A 17732-nucleotide genomic window follows, 5' to 3' on the forward strand; every position below is an offset into this window, starting at 1 on the left:
GAAGGCAAAAGGAAGAGAGGCCAACCAAGGGCAAGGTGGATGGATGATATTCTAGAGGTGATGGATTCGTCCCTGGGGGAGCTGGGGGTGTTGACGACCGACAGGAAGCTCTGGCGTGGGCTGGTCCATGAAGTCACGAAGAGTCGGAAGCGACTAAACGAATAAACAACAACAAGCTTCTTCATAAAGTGTTCTTTTTTAAAGCGGGACACAAAGGAAGCGTCTCCTGTTGGATTTCTGCCTGTCTCGCGGTTGCTGAACAACTGGATCCTTGCCAATGGCTACAACTTCTGGCCACCATGACGACGAGAAACCGGACTTTAAGACTCCCGGAAGTCGGGCCACAGTCCTTTCCACAGTTGTGGTGGGCAACAACTTTGCTCTTCGGGGCTTGATCGTTCAGGGCTGTGCGATTTTATCTTCCTATTTAACACACGAAGCAAGAGCGGACAGATTACCAAAACCTACTCATTCAAAAATATTGGACGAGGCGAGGAAATGCCTGTTCAGTATTTAACTACATCTCCGCAGTCCATGATTAACACTGTTGCTATTTTTTTATTCCTTCTCCTGCTCCCATTGGCTCCGGCTTCAGTTCCAACCAACCCGTGCGCTTGGAAGTCATGACGTGCTTCATTACGCGAGGGCGGGCGGGGGGGGGTAGGGAAACCTGCCTATCATGAAAGAGTGAGAGCCGCTCTTCTCCAATCAGCGTCTCGAGGGAAAGCTCGTTTAGCATAATGGTACAGCTGGGCGGGGGCAGGAGAGGAGGAGGAGGAGGCGGCGCTTCTGCTGGTGAAAGAGACGAAAGAGAAAGAGGGCAGAAGGAGCAGGAAAGTTTCGGGAGGGAATGTTGTATTTGCTGTGATAACAGGGCGCGGTGGATCAGCCAAGCCAATGAAGGGGGGCGGGATGCGGCCGCGCAAGGGGGGAGATTCAGGAAGAATCCATGAATTATTGGGGAGCGCCTGGGAGGGAAAGATGGAGGGAGGGGGGCGGTCTAGCTTCCTCTTCCCTCTCTCTTTATCCGAGGGCATTGATGTTAATTTAATGGTGTCTCCCCCGATCGATTGCGATTTTCCAGGGTTCTGTGTTCCTAGTCTAGATTTCGAGCAGCCTCACCTAACCTGATGCTTTTCAAAAGTCCTGGATTGCAAAACTCATAAACCTCCAGCCAGCATGGTCGTTTTGGAGCTTTTCTGGAATGCCTTGGCTGCAGAATATTGCAGCCAGTCAAATGCTTCTTTCGGGAAGCTCCCCAAAAAAAGGCTAAGGGCAACAACTCTTCCACTAGCCGATGGTACAGAGCCTTTGAACATGGAGGTTCTATTTTGCCAGTTGTACTGTTCTTTCTAAAGTTGTGTAATTCAGCAGTCAGCCTTGCATCTTAGAACAATGTATTCCAGAAATGAATACTGTGTAGCAGAATTTCTCAAGCTTAGCAACTTTAAGATATGTGGAATTCTGGGAGTTGAAGTCCATACATCTTTGTCTTCCAGAATAGTTCATGTGTGGACTTCAGCTCCCAGAATTCCCCAGCCAGTTGGGGTCCACACATTTTAAAGTTGCCAAGGTTGAAACACACTGAGCTACATGGACTAGCATTCCAATGCAGTAGATGGCAGCTAATTGACTATATAACTGCAACTCCCCTAATTCCCATTGGCCATGCTGGCTGGGGATGATGGGGGTAGCAGTCCAACACAGCTGAAGGGCTTCCAGTTGAGGAAGAATATAGCAATGGCCACTCACTTAGTTTACCAAGGATGGCCATTGCTGTATTCTAGAGAAGACTGCCTCTTGGGGTTGCCTTTCTGTTCTATTCCTGTACTCTTGAAATCTTTAGGTTTGAAGCTTTTGGACATAACAGATAGATTGGACCTCAGAATGATCCAGCAGGGCCTTCATCTGTTCTTAGCCTAAGCAAGTGGAGCCTCCCTTACAGGGTCCGCTTACTTCTGAAACACAGTTGCTGATCAAGAAAAAAAAAAGTAAGGTATCTTGTCTGCTTTGCAAGCCCTGAAAACATTTGTTCAGCCATTGTTGGAGGCAAGATGCTAGATTCATATGGCTTCTTCATTTGACACATTTAGGCATACAAAAAAGGAGTTCAGAGAGAGACTCAAAGTGCCATTTAATATTCTGTGTTAATTATTTCCTGCTCAAGCTAATTATAGTTTATACTGTAATAATTTCCACATGTCCCTTTTAGGTCCTTTAGTTTAAGTGGACATCTATGGTTTTTTAAATTCAAGAAAAAGGAATGTCACAGAGCTCCAAACAGCAATCTACTGGACTCCTGTGAGTGATGAACACCTTTTATTTTGGAAAGGGGACTTTGGGTTGTGTGTGTGTGAGAGACAGACAGACACTATAGTTATACGTGTGATATTTTTCAAAATTCCACCTTGTGTCTACTAAAACTTCCCCTGAACCTATTTTGAATTGCTGAAAATGTTGTTAAATGTTTAAATACTCAAAATGTGAAATCCTTCATTTTGAGTACATGCAAAATCCTCCTGCCCCCTTTTCTTGGCCAGCTTCTAAAATCCTATTCAGCCTCCTTTTTCATTTTTGAAATTTGCCAGTCCTGGTTATATTTTCATGGTACTGTTAGACACACAGGTTTCTTTGTTTATTTACAGATATATATCCTACCTCTAATTTGTACAACTCAAGGGGTGTACATCATGCTCTTACCTCCTTTTTTCCCCACAACAACAACCCTGTGAGGTGGGTTGGACTGAGAGAGAAGGACTGGCCTAGAGTCACCCAGCCGGCTTTCATGCTTAAGGGAGAACTAGAGCTCATGGATTCCTGGTTTCTAGTCCAGTACTTTACCCACTACACCAAACTGGCTTATTAACCCATCACATGAGCAAGCTGCATCCTGGTGGATGCTGCCTATTGGTTCTTCCTCTTTGCATCAACAAGTAAGCAGATTAGACATGGATAATTACTCTAATGACTGAATCCAAACCTCTATTTTTTTATGCCCAAATAAGCCAGGATCATATACCAGCTTAAACCTTTATGTTGGTTACTTATTATCTTGGCTGTTTAGGTTCAGTAAAACATTCTGCATTCTGTCTCTTTACTTTCTGAGTGAATGAGTGGAGCAAATGAGCTGTGTGCATTAGCATACAACTTGTTTGTGTACAGGTTTAATATTTATGCTAAAATTCTCAACTTTAAATAAATTGTGGACATGCCCAGTGACTCATTGTATTAAAACAATCTTCTCAGCTAGGATGACTTGTTTTTCATTTAATACCGGGAATCGCTTTATATATTTAAGTATTAAATATAACGTTTTAAAGATATTCAGATCTAATCAAAAGTCTTACTGTGTTCCACAGGGCTTATTTCTAAAAAAGTAATCCTACATCTTATGCACTTTATGCAGTTTCCTGTTCATATCGCTTGATTCGTTTAACTCTTTAGCTAGGTCCTAAAGCTCTTCCTGTTTTGATAGTAGATTTGGAATGTTTTGAAGTTCTCAGTTGCTGCTGTGGAAATCTTTGTTTGTAACTTTGGATTACAGGAATGCTGCAAGTAAAACTCAACATGGGAGCTTCCTTGTGGCTATTAAACAGGAAAAAGGCGAGGCCCCTCGATTAATTGGGGAGAAGCCCCACGGCGAAGAGGAGGTGAGCACCCTGGTGCGTCCATATGAATAGGCTGTCAGTTTTGTTTTGTTTTTTTTTACCCCTGGCCCACCTGGGAGGGAGGGAGATGTCCTTAGTGAATCAGGATGTATCACCATCTTATCATTTTCCTGGTTCTGCTGCAAAATTTTGATTAACCATCATAGGAAGCATTGCAAGAAAAGGGCAGTCAGCAGGAAGTCTAGTGACTTGGGGCCTGTGTGTGATATAATTGGAGTGTGTTTAGCATTTAAAAAGTATTGAAATAACAATGGCCAAACTTTGTATACAAAAAGTTTAAGCAGTGAATTTGGTGATGTGTAGATTACATCACTAAGCCCAGTGACAACTTTGGCTGATTTCATAATGCTAAGCAAGGTCAGACCTAGTTGTATTTGGATGGGAGGTCATCAGGAAATACCAGACTTGTTGGCTAGGCTGTGAGTTTCAAACATCCAGGAGAAATAGTAAACAGCTTCTACACTGTTGCAAAGAAAACTGCATGGAAAAAAATCACTCGGAGTCTAGCTCTACTTGCAGAAGACTTTATCTTTTTAATAGATTAATATGTATGCTTTTTTAAAAACAAAAAGCTCTGCTTTGCATGCCTTTAGTCAACTTCCCTCTGCGTTCCTCTATTCACCCCATGCCACTGGAACTCTCATTTTGCCATCTTTCTGACCTGGGGAAACGCCACAGACATGGGCCTCACACTTTCAAGGATACCTCTGCATTTATGAGGGCTAGAAACTTACTTTCATTTTAGAATGCAGCCAGAGATTCTTAGTATACTGAATCCCACAGCCAGGCATCTCACAACCCCACAATCATTCCAGGATTTTTCCTTGGCTTGTGTAGAATTGCCACCAATATGTTGTGGCAGCCCTGAACGCAGACATCAGAAGTGCAATGGGTTGCAGACCGGAGTAACCCAAATCTCTTGTTTCTGCTTTGGGCAGCCAGTGAAAAAACGGGGCTGGCCGAAAGGCAAGAAGAGGAAGAAAATCCTTCCCAATGGACCAAAGGCCCCAGTGACGGGCTACGTCCGCTTTCTGAATGAACGACGGGAGCAGATTCGGATGCAGCGCCCGGATTTGCCCTTCCCTGAGATTACAAAGATGTTGGGAGCAGAGTGGAGTAAACTACAGCCCACAGAAAAGCAGGTGAGAGAACATGGAAAATATGCAAGAATTTCTAAAGACTGCAGAAATACCAACCATGATTGTTAGGCATGAGAAAGAGAGTGTAAAATCTTATTTCCATGTCCTCACTAAAAGTAAGCAGCATGGGTCTTGTGAACATCCATCTCTCTCTCTTTCCTTGCTTACTCTTTTCCCTCTGTCCAAATCCTTTCTTACACTATTTTGAAGCTTGGATTATAAACCCTAGTTTGTTTTTAGTGCTGTCACTTGCTTTGAACACTATTTTGGATAGAACAGTAAGATGTAAATTTAATAATAATGATATGGCAGGAAGCTCAGGACAGGCTGCTCATCGGGATGGGGATGGAGGCCTGTCCCATCTCACAGCCCTCAGTACCCAACCCCAAGGCCAGGTCATCAGATCCTTGGTGGATCTGGACTCCGGCTGCTTGGCTGAAGGCCAAGTTGGTATGTAATCAGACCATCTTCATGCATGATCTGATGGTGGATGAGGCAGCCAACCTGGAGTGGATAACTGAGACATGGGTGAGCTTGGAGGGGGAAATTCCCACCTGGGTTTCTGGTCTGGCACCAGCCACGAGCTTAGGGCAGGGAATGTGGTGTGGCCGTTGTCATCCAGGAGGCCTTGATGGCTTTCAGATGCCCTGCTCTGCAGAGAACGAAATGTGAGACTTGTTGGCTGAAGTTGGGCTACAGGAAACAGTTCGGTTTGTTGCTGCCAGACCAGCTGCATTCTGAGGCAGCAACATTCCTGCCTGAACTGCTAGATTCTGTCTCTGGGTTGGTGGTGGGGTCTTGAAGGCTTGAAGTTCTTGGGGATTTCAATCTATAGCACCTCAGGTGGTGTAGAGACTGGGACAGCTCAGAAGTTCATGGCGACCAGGAAGCCATGGGCCTAACCAAAGTCACTGCAAGTTTGACTCACAGTAGATGTCATCCATTCCATCTGGGTTTTGTCTTGGGGCAGTCGCAATGTGATCTGAGTGGAAAACATTACCAACATGACCCTTTGCCATGGTCAGATCACTTTCTGATTGCTTTTTAGCTTGCTGGTGCTGACCCCGCTGTTTCCCACAGAAGGGAGGGAGGACCTATCATATCAGTCCACATCAGGCATTCTGTGGCATTCCAGAGGGAGTTTGGGGTTTTTCCCAATGATCTGAGAGGCAATTCAACTGTGGTCTTGGTCACTGCCAGGAAAGGGCATATGATGAGGGCCTTGAACCAGATTGCTCCAATGGAGCATCACACTCTGCATTGATTCTGAGGTGTTTATAGGTTCTCTGAAAATACTTGGGAGATGAAACAGCTGAAAAGATCCCTAGAGTGCTTTTGGAGGAAGACGGAGGGTGAATCTGACTGAGCACAAGTAAGAGCTGTTATTAAGAGTTACATTGTGGGATAAAACCAGCAAAGCAGAGTTATTTTTCCTCTCTTATTTCCACTGATTCAGCAGCCTTCTTTAAAGTGACTTGTTCTTGCTGAGAAGGGACAAGCCATAGGATCATCTGGATGGCCATTGTGAGGAATATTCTAGCCATCTGGCAAATAAACTTACTCAGATTTGCCAGTCCTGTTGAGGAGAGAGAAGCAAGGTCTTGCATAGTTAGCTGGGATGAGTTTGAACCTGTAACTCCTAAGGAAATGGGCAGGGTCCTCAGAAATAGTACCGTGACTACCTGTTCTTTGGATTCATTGCCCTCCTGGGTGGGAAGGCCATCCAGGAAGTCACACTGATTGTATCTGCTTAGCTGAGGGAGAGGATGTCATCTGATGAGACCCAGGAAGCAGGTCTTCTGTCGTGCAGCCTGCCCTCTGGAAGAACAATCCCATAGGGAATAATATGGGCCCCACCTGGCCTTCTCTAAATGAACCCATAAAACATTTTATTTATTTATCAATTTTTTATTACCGCCCATCTCCCCCCAGAAGGAGGAGGCTCTTCCCCTAATTATTCCCCAGCCCCTTGAGGAATAAACAGTTGTCAGAAACTGTTTATTTTTCTCTGTACACTTGTTCCTTTCTACTGTCAAAAATTTCACACAAAGTTGTGATGGAGTTGGGTGGCCATATAAGATAGGTAGACAGATAGATTCCCTCCCAAGACACGGGGCCTTTCTGGCAGCAACACTTTTCACGGAAATAAGGTTAATTTCTTTCTTCATTTTACTCTTGAAGGCCAGTAAAGCTTGTTCTGTTCCATTGGGGGCATACTTTGTCCCTATCTAATGCCAATCTAGAAGTTACTGTTTCGGTTTTGCTTCTGCAAGTTTGAATTATATTTTTATTGTATATCAACCCAGGTGCCTGACTGATAATGCGCTATCAAGTTGGTTCTTAGTGACCACACAGGTAGATTTTCTTCCGGATGATCTGTCTACAACCTGACCCTTCAGGTTTTCCAACAGTGACCCATCATTGCTGTAATTGAATTCATCCACTCTGCTGCTGGTCTTCTTCTTCTTCTTCTCTTTCCTTCCACCTTTCCAGCATTAGAGCCTTCTCCATAGAGCTGGGTCTTCACATAATCTGTCTGAAGTAGGATAATTTGAGCCTGGCCATCTGTGCCTCGACTGAGAACTCTGGGTGTTCAATGGTCCATTTGTTTATTTTCTTGACTATCCATAGTATTCTTAGGAGTCTTCTCCAACACCACCAAAGATCAATAACATCAATATGTTTCTATCCTGTTTCTTCAAAATCCAAAGCCAATTGCCTGCTATAAGCATATCATGAGCTTCTAAGATGATGAGCACGTTAAATAAGAACAGTATGAAGAGGGATGGAGTTTGTCCATTGGGTCCATCATAACTTTTCCTGTCTTTTCAGCGCTATCTGGATGAGGCTGAACGGGAGAAGCAGCAGTACATGAAGGAGCTGAAAGAATACCAGCAATCAGAAGCTTACAAGCTGTGTGCTGAGAAGATGCAAGAGAAGAAAATCAAGAAAGGTCAGTTTTGTGGTTGCATTTCAGGCTGTTCGAGATCATTTGAGAATTTTATTAGAGCAGGAGGAAGCTAGGGAGATAAGTGACTGGTCCAGACAGAGATGATACATGAAAATCCAGCATAGGGGAATTGTACAAGTTGTCCCTTAGTGATTCCCTGTTGCTGTATCTCTTCAGCATACTGCTGTTCTAAAGGGATATCTTTAGCTTTTCATTCAATAATGTATGTATGCAACAAAGTAATTAATGGTCTCTAGACCTCGAAAAATGCTTGATAACTTTGTAATACAGTCTGTATCTATATATTTTATTTTATGCATTTAAATACATTTTTTCTGAAAAGAGGTCTGTAGGAGTCACCAGACTCTTAAAGAGGTCCATAGCACAAAAAAGGTCAAGAACCCCTGACTTACAGACTTCCCCAGCAGTTTGCTGTCCCACGCCCCTTCAGCTGATTCTCAGTCTCCTTTGTCATTGCCCTTTTAAAAAAACCTCCTGATGGTTGATGGAGAGTGGAGCAACGGAGATTTGTCTACAAGATTAGCGCCTACTTATGTTTCCAAGCAGGCTGATAGCTACATAATAATTAGCTAGCCATTCCTTGGATGTATACAACATGCAGAATCATAGTTCAGATGAGCTAACCTAGACAAGGCTGCAAGCAAGATGGTATTTAGGAATGAGAACTACCTGCTCTTCCTGCAGACCAGTCCTTTTTAGATAAGATGCCATGAAGACTGGCAAAGATTTCTTCCCATTTTAATTTGATGCATCATTGGAAAGGAATAGATCGATTGCCAAGCTATTGGCATGGCATCTTCAGATTTCATTTTTTCCTCTTTTCCAAAGGGGTGAACAAACATTGCCCACAATCAGATGCTCCTCAGCCTTTGTGCAAAATTGCTGGCAAATGTTTCCATTTAAATTTACGACTTAAATAAAGTCGTAAAGTCTTATTTCCACAGTATCAGTAAATGGAGGCGTTCTTGGTCCAAGTGAATATGAATCCCTTATTTTCTTTGCATATTTCCTTCTGTCCCCTTCCCTCTGCTATCTTGAAGTTAAAAACCCTAGGGTGATCTATTAAGTAGGATAGGCAGTTGCTTTGGAGGGGCCTAATTCAAATCATGACTGCATTATCAACTCCTTGGTACCTGCTCTGGTTAACTATCTTTTTTTTTAAATAATTATTTTAGAGGATGCTGGTCCTGGAACTGTGAACACATTGCTAAATGGATACAAGGTAAGCAACTTGTCAGGGTTTAAGGGAAGGCTTCGGATCTTGCTTTAGGAATATAAAACCTGAAAATGAGAAATTGTGTTTGTGTATATTTTCTGATTACTAATCACCTACATAAGGCATTTCTCCGTCCATCAGCCTTGCCTTTTACCTCGCATACAGAATGTGGTCTATTTAATTTAGCAAAGAGTATACTTTCTCTAGGTTTTTTTTTTCCAGGCAGCAGTTGTAGGTATTTACAACAAAGCTGCAAGCTGCAAGATCAAAACATTTGTATCTGAATGTTGGGGGGGGAAAAAAAAACAAGCAATATGAGCCTTAAAACTACAGATAAACTGCAGAAAGCTTGTTCTGTTGATGTAGTTTTTGACAGTTCTAGAAATTAGATTTAGAATTTGCACAAAAGCTTTCTGTTGTGGTCTTATGAACTTCCTACTGATTTGAAAATTAGGGGGAAAATTTAGGTATGTTCATTTCTCAGAAAAATCCATTTGGCATTGCCTAGTTTTAGCTTCTTGAGCATATGGGGGTTATGTTCTTTTTATTAACTGCCTGGGACTGTTCATTCTTCTAAAATATACGAAGCATCATAGACATGATCTTTATGTTTTATCCTCTGTTAGCTTTGTCTTGGAGCTTTGATACCAGACTTGTGGCACCTTAACGTTTACAAATAAATGGGGTGGGTGTGAGAGAACGTATATTGTAGCTTCATTGCAATATACATTTCATTGCTCATTCTGAAAAAGAAAGGATATTTTCTAAGACACTGTGGAAACACCGTTTTTATCCAGATTTCCGGTTTCTCTCTGCTGAGCTGAGAAAAATGTGTAATCTTTGAGCTACTAATACTTTTCACCTAGCTTTATTATCTGTATTTTCTTGCAGACTGGGGAAAGTGGCAGTGATGGCTTCTCAACATTTGATGTCCCTATTTTTACAGAGGAATTCTTGGACCAGAACAAAGGTATAAATGAAGTTGTTGAAATGTAGTCAGTATTAAGATAGAGTGGGTTTTTCTCATGGAGACTGGGCATACCAAATAACATTGAATTTCTTCCCCCTACCCTGCCTTCCAGAAACCATGAGCAATGGCTCCAGCCTGAATCTCAGACCTGATAGGAACAAATTATTGGACTGACTATTTATGTTAAAAGGGCATATTATCTTTTCTATTTCTTTATATACACCAGAGATGAGTCTTTTTTTTACAAAGAGGTTTTGATGCACGGTGATTTGAAGATAGCTTTGAAATATACCCAAATTTTCAAGTGAAGTTGTGGTTTTATTAAAATGTTAATTGGCTTGAGGAAGGAGGACCAGTTTGGCTTACAGTGGCTAGAAGAATCTGAAATTGGGCTTTTTTGCCTTCAGTTGAGATGGAAGGGAGATTGCGATACTAATCACTGAAAGATTAATGGAAATGTTTATTTGCATATAATACTAGAGATGGATATTAGCACTTTACCAGAGGCAAGTCCTATGCACTTACAAGCAAGTTCTAAGTACTTACTGTCTGAAGCAAATGGCTGGATTAACAGATCTGGCTAAGCTATGCTTCGGTTAACAATTGTTTATTAAATAAATCACAGTTGGTTCACTTCACAAATTGGGCTGAATCATAAAAACCCCAGTAGCTTTGTTTCTTTTTGACATTTGAGGTCAAAAAATAAAGAAACCACCCTGGCTTTGTGAAGTCTTGGTTTCATGCAGTGTCTAAACCAGATCACTTTTTGTTTTGGCTCTCTTCATAAAGCACCTGGGAGATCCTGCCTAGGTATTCCCCTTGGGATTTCTCATTAGATACTAAATCTTCCAGAACTATTACTCCAGGAATTGTGGGAGAAGACCAGCAGTGTGCAGAAGTATAGTTCAAATTACATAGGTAAACCCAATTGGCTACATTCATGCTAAGCCAACTAGGAGAGCTGAGTCTACTTACTGCTAGGACATTAGGGAAGACAAATAGACTGTCCAGTAAACCAGCTTCTGCCAGACTGGTGCCTCTCACTGTGTCGGGACTGCAACTCTCAAAATTTCCAACCAACACAGCCAAAGTCTGGGAATTCTGAGAGTTGTAACTAACCTATTTGGAAGGTGTCAAATTGGGGAGGGTTATAGCAAGCAATTGCCTGTTTTTATCATGGACCAGGGACAAAGGAGCAGGCAGTAGGATTGTGACCTGTGTTTTTCTTTTTAATTCTGGTCTTTTTTTCCCCTTCTTTCTCTTTTTTCTGGAGTAGCACGGGAAGCGGAGCTGCGGAGACTGCGTAAGATGAACACAGAGTTTGAGGAGCAGAATGCCATCTTGCAGAAGCACACAGAGAGCATGAGCTGTGCAAAGGAGCGCCTAGAGCAGGAACTTGCCTTGGAGGAGAGGCAGACCATGGCGTTGCAACAGCAGCTCCAGACAGTGCGCCAAGCTCTGACAGCCAGTTTTGCCAGCCTTCCCATTCCAGGTACTGGAAAGTTTTGGCCTGGCAGTGGTTCCTCTGCCAACTTAGGAGACTGATGCTCGTGAAAGTCTACATGCTTTGCAGTGGTTGTGGGTAGCATTCATGTATTTTTTAGGGGTGCACTGATCACAACAGTGCCACAAGTAAGGCACTGCTCCTTAGAGTGTTACGGTGGTCACATTTACCAGATGGTTTGGAAGGACATTTTAGGGGTCTTCCAGGAAGTCTGTGCATCCACCATAGAAACATAGGAGTTGGAAGGGATCTTGATTTCATCTAGTCCAACCCTCGCTTCAGTAGAGAAGTTGACAGATGACCATCCAGCCTCTGTTTGGAGACTTCCACCAAGATTATTGCTGAAAGAAAAACCCCTCCTAATGACTCCTATTATTTATACTTAGGTTGTAGACCAAGGTGGATAAACTTAGTGTGCTGGGATTGTTCTCTCTCTCTCTCTCTCTTACCCCGTTAGTTCTGAGGGTACATGGTGGCGATAAGATGACATCTTAGACAGAGGGATGTGAAATATGATGTCTTTAATACTTTGCTTCTTTAAAATAAACTAAAATAGGAATGTTAATTCTAGGCTTAATATACTGTTTTTGCTTTATGTTTTGCAAAATAACCCCTTATTCCTCCCACTGAAAATCGGGGGGGGACTCTTGAAGAGGTGAACAAAGTTAATAAAAGGGTTGGGGAGCCATTGTTGTCTGTTGGTTGTCTTCTTCTGCCATAGGCCACTTAAATGGTGGAGGCAAAGTAGATGGTGATGATGCTGGGATAGATTTAGGGAAATCCAGGGTCCTAATGCAGGTAGTCCTTGAGTTATGATGGCAATTGGGACTGGGATTGCCGTTGCTAAGTGATGCAGTTGTAAAGCACGACATCATGGGTCTGCATTGCTTAGTGATGGCAGTCCCGGTTGCTGTTGTAACTCCAAGTCTCGTGAGTCGTTAAGTGGGAAATGGCAGGAGTCCTAGGTAAGGAGTGGAGGGGTGCCATGGGGAGTGGGGGAGGCCAGGGAGGGCTGGCAGAGGCTGTGCATGGGGTGTTGCTGTGGATGGGAGGAAAAACAGGAGCAACTTATCAGAGCAACTTGCAGCCTTCCCTGCCGGCTTCTCCATTGAGTTTGCTTGTGAGGAGAACACATGACTGAATCTCCCTGCGAGGTCATAATCGCAAGCTGAGCACCTGAGCGCCTGGATCGCGATCACATGACTGTGGGGGTGCTGCAACAGCCGGAACTTCAAGGACCGGTCATATGTCCATTTTTTTAGCGGCCCCATAACTTTGAATGGTTGATGGATGAATGGACGTAAGTCGAGGACCACCTGTAATGGAGTCTGTTTGCCTTGTCTTGCAATGGAAAAAGGCAATAGGAAGTTCGGGGAAAAAAAAAAACGAGAAGCAAGCAGCAGCAAACCAGTTTCATACTGGTGTTAAGAAAGCAGTCTCCAGGATCCAAGCTTGACTTGAGGACTTTTTAACTTCCCCCAGTTAGGTACTTTCTGGATTCCAGCTGTACATTTTAGAGCTAAAATGGAAAATTGAAAAAAGCCGCTTTATGCATCATCAACTCTCTGAACTGGGTCGATGTGTTCTGTAACTATGCAGTACAAGTACAAAATATGCTATTGAGAAAACATTCTGAATCTTGTTTTACTTCATTAAAAATGCACGTTTTTAACTCTTGGTTGTCTTAGTTATGTCAGAATAAGATTTCCAGGATTCAGAAGGTGAGGGTTTGTTCTTTGCTATCTTAAAAGTGACCTAATATCCCCATACCAAAAAAGGGAAACACTAAAGAATGTTCAAACTATCGAACAGTGGCACTCATTTCACATGCCAGTAAGGTAATGCTCAAGATCCTGCAAGGTAGACTTCAGCAATTCATGGAGCGGGAATTGCCAGATGTACAAGCTGGGTTTAGAAAAGGCAGAGGAACTAGGGACCAAACTGCCAATATTCACTGGATAATGGAAAAAGCCAGGCAGTTTCAGAAAAACATCTATTTCTCTTTTATTGACTATTCTAAAGTCTTTGACTATGTGGACCATAACAAATTGTGGCAAGTTCTTAGTGGTATGGGGATACCAAGTCATCTTGTCTGCCTCCTGAAGAATCTGTATAACGACCAAGTAGCAACAGTAAGAACAGACCACGGAACAACGGACTGGTTTAAGATTGGGAAAGGAGTACGGCAGGGCTGTATACTCTCACCCTACCTATTCAACTTGTACGCAGAACACATCATGCGACATGCTGGGCTTGAGGAATCCAAGGCTGGAGTTAAAATCACTGGAAGAAACATTAACAATCTCAGATATGCAGATGATACCACTTTGATGGCTGAAAGCGAAGAGGAACTGAGGAGCCTTATGATGAAGGTGAAAGAAGAAAGTGCAAAAGCTGGCTTGCAGCTAAACCTCAAAAAAAAACAAGATTATGGCAACCAGCTTGATTGATAACTGGCAAATAGAGGGAGAAAATGTAGAAGCAGTGAAAGACTTTGTATTTCTAGGTGCGAAGATTACTGCAGACGCTGACTGCAGTCAGGAAATCAGAAGATGCTTAATCCTTGGGAGAAGAGCAATGACAAATCTCAATAAAATAGTTAAGAGCAGAGACATCACACTGGCAACAAAGGTCCGCATAGTTAAAGCAATGGTGTTCCCCGTAGTAACATATGGCTGCGAGAGCTGGACCATAAGGAAGGCTGAGAGAAGGAAGATAGATGCTTTTGAACTGTGGTGTTGGAGGAAAATTCTGAGAGTGCCTTGGACTGCAAGAAGATCCAACCAGTCCATCCTCCAGGAAATAAAGCCAGACTGCTCACTTGAGGGAATGATATTAAAGGCAAAACTGAAATACTTTGGCCACATAATGAGAAGACAGGACAGCCTGGAGAAGATGTTGATGCTAGGGAGAGTGGAGGGCAAAAGGAAGAGGGGCCGACCAAGGGCAAGGTGGATGGATGATATTCTAGAGGTGACGGACTTGTCCCTGGGGGAGCTGGGGGTGTTGACGACCGACAGGAAGCTCTGGCGTGGGCTGGTCCATGAAGTCACAAAGAGTCGGAAGCGACTAAACGAATAAACAACAACAAATAATGTTAATTGGCAAGGATGCTAATTGGGGCTCAAGCAGCTAATGGGTTTCTTTCCAACAGGCACAGGTGAGACCCCCACCCTGAGCACCCTTGATTTCTACATGGCGAAGCTTCACAGCGCCATTGAGAGCAACCCTATACAACACGAAAGGCTGGTTGTCCGAGTCAAGGAGATTTTGTCCCGCGTTGCCAAGTAAGCATGAATATGTACTTCTGTAATAAGCAGGGATGGAATAGAAGCCAACCATGAACCTTTGCAGAATGGGGCTAATGCACAGAGAGGTGAGAATGTTTGCCATGAAGGCTGCCCACTTCGGCTTGAAATATTACACATCTTTATCTTGAATTATCTGCTTGTCCAGGGTCTGGACAGCACTAGATGTTTCCCATCACTTCCTCCCGTCTCCTTTTTAAACTGAAGGAGCCCGGGATCTTCTGTCCGCAAAGTAGGTGGGTAGCTCTGCTGTTGCACTCTAGGATTCTCTTCAGCCGCGTGCTCTTGGCATAAGAGCAAGATGGGGATCCAGGAATATCCCACGTTCCTTTGCATGCGTCCTCTAAAGCAGTTTTATTTTTAGTTCATTGAGGTTCATTTCCTAGTTTGGTGTGTAAACTGAGAAGAAACAAAGCCTGTGTGCCTATTTGAGTGTGGATTCATTGAAAGCTAAAGAGGGTTGCGTTGGGTTTAGGAGTTGTTTAAATTTCATAGAACCATAGGGTTGGAAGGGACCTTGGAGGTCTCCTAGTCCAACCCCCTGCCCAAGGCAGGAAGTATTTGTCATTCCCAGGGCAAAATTTGTCATTCCCAGGGCATCAAATGTTTTGTCATGGACAGGCAACTCTCTCTCTCTCTCTCCTCAGCGAGCATTTGTAAGCAACCACAACTCTCCTGGCACAACTTGAAAACATCTCAACTACAGTCTGCCATGTTGCTGGACTCCACTGATGCAGCTGCCTTTATGTAGCAGATCTTCTTGGGTGCCTCTTCTCTTCAAAGAGCCTCACCTTGCCTGCTCTCTTCCCGAAATGTGTAGGAAAACCTCTTTTCTTTCTGAGCTTTGTCCTCTCCTGGCTCTTTCTGAAAGTTGCTGGCAGGACAGTAGATTGTAGAATGACAGATAATTCATGCGACTTGTCCAGGGTTGCTGGGTCCTGGAACTCTGTTTTCTCCTCAGAAGTATAGATTTCCAGGCTAAATTTGCCACTGGAAACAGCTGGCAAATAACTGTGGCCAAAAAAAAAAAAAACCTCTCAAGAAAAGATATTAGACATCTTTGACACCAAATGAGTATTGCAGTCACTGGGATATGTGGCTGGCTACTGTGGCTACTAACAGTACACAGGAATATCAAAAGCAGGACCAGGGAAACCAAGATTTACAGGCAGATATCAGGGTGGTTAGAAGCAGATCAATAAGGATTTCTGACTCCCAGTTATTTAACACTAGCAACTACACAGTGCCTCCTCTCCGTTAATTGTAAATTATACTACTGAGATTATGAAAGCAGGGGTTGTATGAGAGGTCTTTGAACTCAAATGAAATGCTGATCCTTCATCCTTCTTTAATTTTGAGCATATACCTGGCTCCAGTTGGTGGATGGAGAAAATGCCGAATAGATCCTTCAGGTATGGAAACTGCCCTCTCCTCTGCTAAGATGTACAGATGAACTGATAATTTAATTCCATTCTGTTCCACATCGACTTAAGTTTTTAAAATCCGAGCAAAACATGCTATTTTTTACTATTAATACATTTTGTATTCTCATTTTAATTACCCTACTGGAGCGTTTTGGAATGCTTTTTTTGAACTGAGAACTGCATTGCAAAATGCGAACAAGTGCAAACCCAAGGGATGATTATGTTTCAATCCAGATATCCATCAGCATGATGTTTATCTGATTAGTTCTCATCAGAATGTGTTAATCATCACTAATGAGTGGCTTCACTGACTGGATTCGCATATGCTAAATCATGGCTTAACCATGGTCTGTTTAATAGCTGGGTTCACACAATTATGTCAAGTTAAAATTTAAAAAACCCCTCCTGATGTCTTAGTGGGATGCGTGAATACTGACAAAGGTTGTAATTGCATGGTACACTTACCCATAGTTAGCCCAACCACTATTTACTCAGTTTGCCAAATTTTCTGCATTTGCAGAAAACTAACCATGCAGACTGGGTTCCCACAACACGCTAGGCTGAAACCTGGTTGGCTGCTTTGAGGTTTGCAAAAACAGTCCATGTGTCATTTCAAAGATCTACCTATCCCAGGAGTGGGCAGCTTATGGCCTGCAGACCACAGGCACATTGATTTCAGTTCTGTTTCATCTTCTACGGCATTTAAGGTGAGATTAGAAATGATTTCCCTTTGGGAGCCTTGGACTTCCATCCCCAGGCCAAAAAAATGGGTTTCAGCTCAGGAGACTGACTCTCAAATATTGCCAACCCTTGACCTAACTAAAAGCTGGTGCCATGTCTCCAAGCTAGATGGCCAGTGCAGATATATTTTAAATCATGCTGTTTATCTCAGGATCACTGCATGCAAAGCTGATGCTCTTTCATTGATCTCCAGGCCCTCTCTTGGTACAGCAGTCTATTTTATACTGGAGATTCCAGGCAAGTTTTATTAGTATACATTAGGTTTCAAGAGGTGGGACTTTTCTTAGACTTGCTGCCTTACATAATTTTAAATACATGTACTGTGAACTAACGTCCACCTAATATTTTTTTAGGATGAATACCCTTCTCACCTTGATGTGCATTTGTCTACATTTGCACTGTACATAGTGAAAAGTCTTGCAGATGGGATATAGAAATCAATCACTCAGGAATTTGGCATGAGGTTTTGAGGGGTTTTTTTTTTTAAAGAAAAAGGGTTACAGACCTTGGGTCTACAATTGAAGATACATATATAGGGCTGGTAGAATCTCTGAAACCAAAATAGGAAACTGAAGACAGATTCCCATCTTGAACGCAAGGAATTTTCAAAGTCATTGTTCCTTCTCCATGAAAAGAATGGGCGCAAGATCCTATGAAGAAAACTGCATATGTAGATTAAGTATGCTTCATCTAAAATAATGTTAGTTGCTGGAAGCAATTTAACAATGCAAAATCTGAGTTACCTTGGCATAAAATAATGGCTTTATTTATTACATGACACAGCACCCCTT

General features: G+C 42.8%; 1 protein-coding gene across 3 annotated transcripts; it reads left to right on the forward strand.

Moving 5' to 3' along the window:
• Positions 1 to 1012: 1012 nt before the first annotated feature.
• Positions 1013 to 16202, forward strand: HMG20B (high mobility group 20B). 3 transcript variants are annotated; one of them, XM_063290726.1, is made up of 9 exons: positions 1013 to 2301; positions 3545 to 3662; positions 4607 to 4810; positions 7640 to 7760; positions 8954 to 9000; positions 9886 to 9964; positions 11241 to 11456; positions 14623 to 14755; positions 15424 to 16202. In XM_063290726.1, exons 1-9 carry the CDS (start codon positions 2264 to 2266, stop codon positions 15434 to 15436), a joined length of 969 nt encoding a protein of 322 aa, XP_063146796.1. In that variant the 5' UTR covers positions 1013 to 2263; the 3' UTR covers positions 15437 to 16202. The 3 variants fall into 3 exon arrangements, with proteins under 3 accessions (XP_063146796.1, XP_063146798.1, XP_063146797.1); XM_063290728.1 differs by having other exon boundaries at positions 3545 to 3650; XM_063290727.1 differs by lacking the exon at positions 15424 to 16202 and having other exon boundaries at positions 14623 to 14759.
• The last annotated feature ends 1530 nt before the right edge of the window (positions 16203 to 17732 follow it).

This window comes from Candoia aspera, chromosome 1 (assembly GCF_035149785.1).
Source record: "Candoia aspera isolate rCanAsp1 chromosome 1, rCanAsp1.hap2, whole genome shotgun sequence".
Classification (NCBI taxonomy): Eukaryota; Metazoa; Chordata; class Lepidosauria; order Squamata; family Boidae; genus Candoia; species Candoia aspera.